Raw genomic sequence first — 7,587 nt, 5'->3', positions numbered from 1 at the left:
GAGTCGTTGGAACGAATTTATTTTTAATTTTTATATTTCTTTTTAATTTAATTTCGATTAATATTATTTCTATTTTTTATTTTCTTATTATATTTAGATTGTGAAAATTAATAATTCTAAATTCTTATCGATAAGATATAGATTAGAGGAGGGATGGCGTCATAATACGAAGTTTCGTTAGTGCCATTTATGAAAGAAAATTCTGTTGTAAATACAAGAGAGTATGAACTGTGACGCTTCACGCGGGCATATTATCATGAGATATGCCGGCATGAAGCGTTGCAGTTCATAACGTATTTTCTAAAAAAAAAAAAAAAAAAAAAAAAATGGAATTCAATTTCTATATTTACATTCTACAGTCATTTCCGTCGGAATTCCCAACCGTTAAAATAGACGTACTATATTCACAAAGATTCATACGCGTATTGTTAACCGATGCTTGGTTGTGAGATATTGAAGTTTTGTATTATTTGTTCACGATTATTAAATTATATAAATAAAATCCATTTAGTAAAATTGCATATTTCTTTCAACAAAATCTTCTTGACTCTTGGAAATCAAACAACAAGACTGTGTATGCTACATATTAATAAGCATTGACAGTTTTTCCAAAATTGTGAAATTCATACAGAAAGGTACAGAACTGTCTATAGACGCCTTTAATTAAATGACAATTACTTTACACAATGCAGTTTTCGTTTTCTTCCTTTTCAAATTCATGCTTTTAAAATGCTTTGTGTACATATTAAGTCTATATGTCTATATTTAGTAATTGTCATATTATATGAAGGCGTCTTTAGAAACTCTGTACCTCCAGACAGTTCTCTGTACTATATGCTTGTACAAACTATAATTATGAAACAAAATAGAGTATGCATTTGGAATCTTTAGTGTTGAGAAGGCATACAATTAAATGGGGGCCATATGCAACGGCTTCGAAAATAACCAACTTGATTTACTGCGAGATTTACACCAAATGTAAAAGGGGGAAAACTCATTGTGATAAGGAGTTTTAAATAAAATGTCTAAGGCGAAAAGTTGAAGCGCGTGAGAATTTTAATCACCACAAGCGGCCGAATTTCAGGCAAAATTTCCCGAATAACTTTGGGTGGCACTAGTCTGAGAGAAGAGATTACAACTCTATAGGATAATAATCTAATCATCAATTAACATTAGCTATATACTAGCTATTTACCGACTTGCACGGACGTTTGCACTAGGGGGCCTTTGAGTTGGAGGAAACCAGAGTACCCGGAAGAAACCCACGTGTCCGAGTGGGCGACCGCCATACCCTCTCACATACTACCACTGTCGATCACGGGAATCGTACTCGGGTCGCAGCGGTGAGAAGCGAGTGCTTTAACCACTACGCTACCAGGACCTTCGTAATGGTGCAAATTATCTTTATGAATAACCTGTAATAAGCTCCGTGTATTTGTCTCTAATGTCGTTTACACCAAAAAGAGTACCATGTGAAATAAAGGTAATTTTCATTAAACTATGTACATGTACAACATACAAAATTCTTCGTCTGCTCCGCCATATTTGTTATCTCAAGATCTCGTCAGTGAAAACATTGACAATCAGCGCGAAAATAAAATTGGTTAACATGGAATCGAGCCATTTCGACAAAGATAGGAAATTCAAATGATATGGTGGCAGAAAAAAAATTACAATCTGCTATTGGTTTTTCACTTGAAAATAAATTGAACTTTTCCGATACCGACGAAATCGCTTTCTCCTCCGTTCGTACATTGATGTCAACACTACCATATATGGGTATATACAAATACTTGCCAACCGAAAGTTCAACTTTAGTACATCAAACATGACGCACAATATGAATCGAGAAATTGAAATATAGCGAAAATGTTAAAAACAGTAGAATAGAGTCTCACAAATTATAAGTTACTGGTTGTAAATTTATAAATACAATATCATTTTTGTTTAAAAATGTTGCGGGAGTGAATCACTCCCGCATCTGTACCACTACAGATGTCCTAAGGAGTTGTAGTCCACCCCCACCCTCTAATAAAAAAAGTCAGAGAGGACTACATTATTGCAACTAATACCCCTTGGAGGCATGAGTTAGACAAATTTTAATTTTCAATATGTCAGGAAGCATTCACATTAGTTTCTGGCTCAGTGGTTCTTAAGAAGATTTTTAAATGACCGTACCCAATTTTTGCTTTTTTTTTTTTAAAAAATTTATCTCCCCTTGGAAGAAGAGATGACCCTTTATCTAAAGAAGCTTAAATATGCTTCACTCTTTCTTAAATTTGGTTGAAAGTGATCCGGTGGTTCTGGAGATGACGAAATTTTACGAATTTTTTGAAAAGTTTACGATGACACCGCCGCCACCAACGGATAATTGTCGATCCTTTGGTGAGCTAAAAAGCGAGATTAATGGTGGACTGGCATTTCTATTTGTCTTGTTTGATGTTCATTAAGGAAGGCAAGAAGTGGTTCTTCACATAACATTTAATTATAAAAATAAACAATACATTTGATCATCAGAGTATTTTCTTATTACATACACATACGTCAGTAACTTGAAAGCAAATCGGTATGCTATGCTACCATATAATAGTCCAGTATTCAGGATTTTGACACATAATAATGTACGGGTCGAACATTTTAAATGCACTATGGCCCATGGTTGCGTTTACATATAAATATATATCCATAGACATATGGAAACGTTTTTGGTCGGGATCCTTAGCAAAGCTATGGGCCCGAACACTGGTATCGCCGATCTGCGCTTATCAACCTGAATGGGATCCGAATCCCCGCCAAAATGAGCTTCTGTTTTTCATTATCAGGATATTTGTATTGAAATATAAAAATGCGATTTTCTGTATACATGCAGGTTACAATTTATAAAACCTAGAAAAGATATTATCTTTACCAAAGGAACTTTTTTCTCCTCAGTTTGACAGGTCTGCGCGATGACTGGCCTTATCACATTTGTCCTAGTCCTTTTTCTCACTGCGCTTCATAAAATAGTTCGCTTTACATTTCACTATTTGAAAAGCCAAGTCAAGAGCATCGTCAGAAACCCACGGTCGGTTGCACTTCCTTTACCTCTCGTGGGATACAACGTCGACATTTTCGCATAACTCATTAAAATGCATGACCTTACGTGGTCTATCGAAGACCATTGGGAATCGCCGTAAGTATTCCCGAAACTCTAAGCGTCAGCAGTAATGACGGCGCCAATGAAAGTGTGTGTATTGTTATGCCACCTTCAAAAGACCGGGATTACAGGGCTCTGTCGTCAAAAACTTCACTTACACAGTACAGCTATGTTCTAGAGTGCCTCAACTTTCACCCGACAGACGCATCTTTTGTTTGCAGCCTTTGTACGAATAAATTAAATCGGGTATGCAATCTCAACGTGTCAATGGTCAAGAAGGTGAATCAGATGAAGGAGGAAAGAGATAAGTTGTTAGGTATTCTTATATTTTGAATAAAATTAAAGAAGTTGTAAAGCATCTCTCTGAAAGCTTGTAACTTGTTTACATCTTTAAATAGGGGGGGGGGGGTCTTTGGTTGAATATCGCAATAAGGAATGGTAATGCGACCATAAAAAAAACTGAGACACACCTTCCAGCGAAAATATCGACGTTGTGCCCCATGGGAGGTAAATGAAGTGCGACTGACCGTGGGTTTCTAACGATGAGTCAAGAGAAGTGAAAATATTTGAGAAACTTTTATAGAACATTAGTCTTATATGATTGCGATCTTTGTGGGTTCTAGAGTAAATTTCATGAAACGAAAGTAGGCCTACGTATTTGATTTGTGCATGCGGAATATCATTAACATTTTATTAACACGGAACATGACTACCTGTGCATTCAGTACTTTGATTGTGTATATGGAAACACATTGGCATATATGAAGAAAATCCTGCTCGGTTATTCAATGGAAACAGGAACCAATCATGCTTCATCGATCGAGTTTGATGATCTTCTAAGGTGTGAAGGGACACGTGCGCTGAGTCTTATTTATCCAGCCCCACCATTTTAACAGACACGTCCCAAAGTCTCTTTGCTGCCTCGTCGTCCTGCGCTGCTTTAGATTCCTCCTTTATCGCACAATCACTGAAATATTTACAGCATACATTATATACTTAGATACTAAAACTCAGTACAGTGTACAAGTATCACGTGACGTAAATAAATATGACTCCAATGCATCACACCGGAAATTCTAAATAATTTTGATGTTTTCAATTCTACAGTTGCATGTACAAATTACCTGAAATATTTTCCAGTGACGTTCTCTATACTTTCGTCAACAGCGCAGTATATACTAGTTTGTGCTCCTTCCCTCGTGGTTTTACATAGAAAGATCATGAAGGGCCATATAATACTGTATCCGGAGACGTATCGGAATAACTCGGTTATTACCATTCCGGGATGTACCGAGTTAACGGCAACTCCAGTTCCTGCAGAGAAAACAACATTGTAATTGCTTTAGTCCACAGAAAAGTGGAGGATATGTACAACAATACTTTGACATTGACAACTTTCAAATTTACTTTACTGAGTAAAAAAATGCAGTTTTAGTAGACAGCAATCGGGAGGGGGATGTAAACACCTGCTTGACTTCAACCCGCGATCAGCAGTGAACGTGGTAATCAACTGTGCTACTCAGCTAGGCAGTAATATTTGAAATGAATAGACAAATATTCCTGATATTTATATTTTTCATCCATGTTCTAAAAGGAAGTCAGCCATTATAACGATGTCGAGTACCGCCTGAAGGTCATTTCAATTCATTTTAGGCAGCCTATTTGAGCCCTGCGGGATAAGTCTATTTGAGCCCTCTGCCCAATTTTAAGATTAGACACAAACTCGGCTTTAAGGTGACGCTGGCTGGTGTACCTTTGAGTCTTTTATTCAGCTCTCTGGTAAACAGAACGTTGGCCAATTTGCTCTGTGCGTAAGCCTGCCATTTGCCATAGGTAATTTCACTGTTGATATCATCAAAATTAATTCTGTTGCAACCTAAGTATATTGATGTCATTTCTGATTACAATTATTATAATTTTTATACATATTTACCGGTAAACGCTTATAAAACAAGTTAACATTATAAAAACGTCTTTATCATTACATTAGCTATTCTCTGCTTTAACATGTGTTTGCTGAATTTATTTCAACTTCAAGATTAATTGAACAAAAAGATCGTTTAAGCGATGCGAAATTCTTAAAACCATCCTCTTATGAAAATATAACTTCTTTTCTTTCATAAAATAGTTACTCACGATATCACTTACCCATGTGGGCAATAGAGGACAAGTTGATTATCCTAGCAGGAGCGGATCCTTCAATTTTATCCAACAACAGGTTAGTGAGCAGGAAATGGCCCAGATGGTTTGTTCCGAGTTGCAACTCGAATCCGTCTGCAGTTTTCGTGTGTGGACACATCATCAGCCCTATATATTGATGAGCATCTTATAATGTTCTAGGTATTATCTGGTGTATTGCAACGCAGTTTTTTTCTTTTAAAAGCCAAAACATAAACCTCAAAACCCCCCGCCCCTCCTTAAAAAAACATTTACAAATTGTCATTGGAGATGGATGAAAGCATTCAGTAGAAATAAGAATTAAATAGAGGAACCAAGCTGGCCTTGACAAACACTACAAAATGTCTGTATTCCATAGCAGGGGGTGATTAACGTTCTTAAATAAAGCTGTATGCACAATTTACTACTTGCAGCAACTCTGCAGATATAGTTGTAACGTTATAGACATTGCTCGGAGAAATGCTCGGGGATATTCGACTTTTAGACTTGCAACCTTTAAGAAGGAATACCACGTCGTCATGATGGCCGACTTCCTTGTGAAACATGAATGAAACTATAAATATCAGGCAATACATGTTTTTACGTTTTAAATCCAGTTGTTTAGCTGGGTAGCTCAGTAGTCTAACGTGTCGACTGCTGATCTGTAGATCGTTCGGTCACGTCCAGCTAGCAGGGGTATTAAATGTTCCCCTAGATTACTTTCTACTAGCATTTTTCAACAAGATAAGGTAAATTTCAATTTCAAAATATTGTGCATATCCTCCATTTTCCATCCTTATTAGATTTCCCCGGTGTGTTATTCCTTCTTAAAGTCGCCGTGCAGTAGAATGATATACATTGTATTGGTCGAATAAGAGAGGGATATTGACTAGACTGGAAACAGAACTAAAACTGATCATAAATTGAGAGGTCTTTTGATAGTGGTAATATCATCATGATAATATTTAAAAAGTATACATATTTTCAAGTATTGTGGAGAAAAATAGAAAAGGCCGAATTTGATAAAATGGATCATGATTAAAGTTTTACAATGCCCACCCAAAAGGTTTTTTTATCGGTCAAATAAGCATGCTGAATTCACCTTAATAACTTTTCAACTTGATCATATATCTGTAATCAAAACCCCTACCTGCATTGTTTATAAGAATGTCGAGTCTGGACTCTGTTTTCTTTACGTCCTCAGCAAATGTTCGGACGGATTCCAGCGATGCCAAATCCAGCATCTTCAGAACGACTTGTTTACTTCCGGTCTTTTTTCTGACGTCAGACAGTGCCGTCTCTCCCCGACTCTTGTTACGGCAAGCCATGATCACCCTTGCCCCTACAATGAATCTATATACATGTACTAGCTGTCCCACAGGGATGTACTTAAATAAAAGAAGAGGTTACTTAGTATACATCAATGATGCTGAAATTTCAAGGAATACGGACACTGTGCACGTGGAATGTAATTTTCTGTCTCTAAAGGTAAATAACATATCACCGTACGAATTCTCTTCTAGGTATAGCAATATCGTATTGTCTATCCTTGGGTTTGTAGGTAAGTGGAGAGGGGTCCACGTCTCTCTCCTCTAACCCCCTCTCTCCTTCTCCCGCCTTTTCTTCCCTTTTCCATCAACCACCTCAGTTTTCTTCCTATAGTGCTGTTTATCCATCCCCTTACCTCAGTCTGGGTAGCCTTACCCCTTCTGTAGTTTTTAGCGGCTTTATTCTCTATTACAATATTTCTGACCTGGCGAGCCTTACTTACCTCTTCCTGCCAGGTTTATCGCGGTCTCCTTCCCTATGCCTGTGTTTGCTCCCGTTATAATCACGGTCTTTCCGTTCAGGCAAGTCTTGCTGTAACATTCCCCCCCGGCTGCCCACATTCGTAGAGCAAACAGCGTCATACCTGGAAAAAATTGACATGCTTTCGTTTTAAAGTTTTGTTATCACTTGCATAGTTTCTCTTAAATTGATAATTTAACTGAAGACAGATTTCTATTTGCTATCGTATATTCTGTTTTATTTTAATGTTGATCTATGAAAGGTGAAGATAACGAACAGCGATCAATCTCATAACTCCTATAAACAATACAAAATAGATAGTTTGGCAAACACCGACCCCTGGACACACCAGAGGTGGGATCAGGGGCGTAGGAGGAGTAAGCATCCCCTGTCGACCGGTCACACCCGCCGTGAGCCCCATATCCTGATCAGGTAAACGGAGTTATCCACAGTCAAAATCAGTGTGCCAAGAACGGCTTAACAATCGGTATGAAACACGTCAGACA

General features: G+C 37.4%; 1 protein-coding gene across 1 annotated transcript; it reads right to left on the bottom strand.

Moving 5' to 3' along the window:
• Window positions 1-3,756: 3,756 nt before the first annotated feature.
• Window positions 3,757-7,203, bottom strand: LOC125678497 (retinol dehydrogenase 12-like). The gene is made up of 6 exons (XM_048916988.2): window positions 7,065-7,203; window positions 6,444-6,635; window positions 5,285-5,443; window positions 4,890-5,012; window positions 4,261-4,450; window positions 3,757-4,103 (listed from the first exon to the last, which is right to left on the bottom strand). The coding sequence occupies exons 1-6, from the start codon at window positions 7,201-7,203 to the stop codon at window positions 4,004-4,006; spliced, it is 903 nt and encodes a 300-aa protein (XP_048772945.2). The 3' UTR covers window positions 3,757-4,003.
• Between the last annotated feature and the right edge of the window lie 384 nt (window positions 7,204-7,587).

This window comes from Ostrea edulis, chromosome 2, assembly GCF_947568905.1.
Source record: "Ostrea edulis chromosome 2, xbOstEdul1.1, whole genome shotgun sequence".
Taxonomy (NCBI): Eukaryota; Metazoa; Mollusca; class Bivalvia; order Ostreida; family Ostreidae; genus Ostrea; species Ostrea edulis.
This window is presented reverse-complemented; position numbering and strand designations above follow the sequence as displayed.

Excerpts from the sequence above, each read along its gene's own strand:
- LOC125678497 (XM_048916988.2), bottom strand. The coding sequence starts at position 7,203 with ATGACGCTGTTTGCTCTACGAATGTGGGCAGCCGGGGGGGAATGTTAC. Across the intron at positions 6,636-7,064 it reads GATAAACCTGGCAGGAAGAG|GGGCAAGGGTGATCATGGCT; the intron begins GTAAGTAAGGCT and ends GATTCATTGTAG. Across the intron at positions 4,451-4,889 it reads GCTGAATAAAAGACTCAAAG|GAACTGGAGTTGCCGTTAAC; the intron begins GTACACCAGCCA and ends TTTTCTCTGCAG.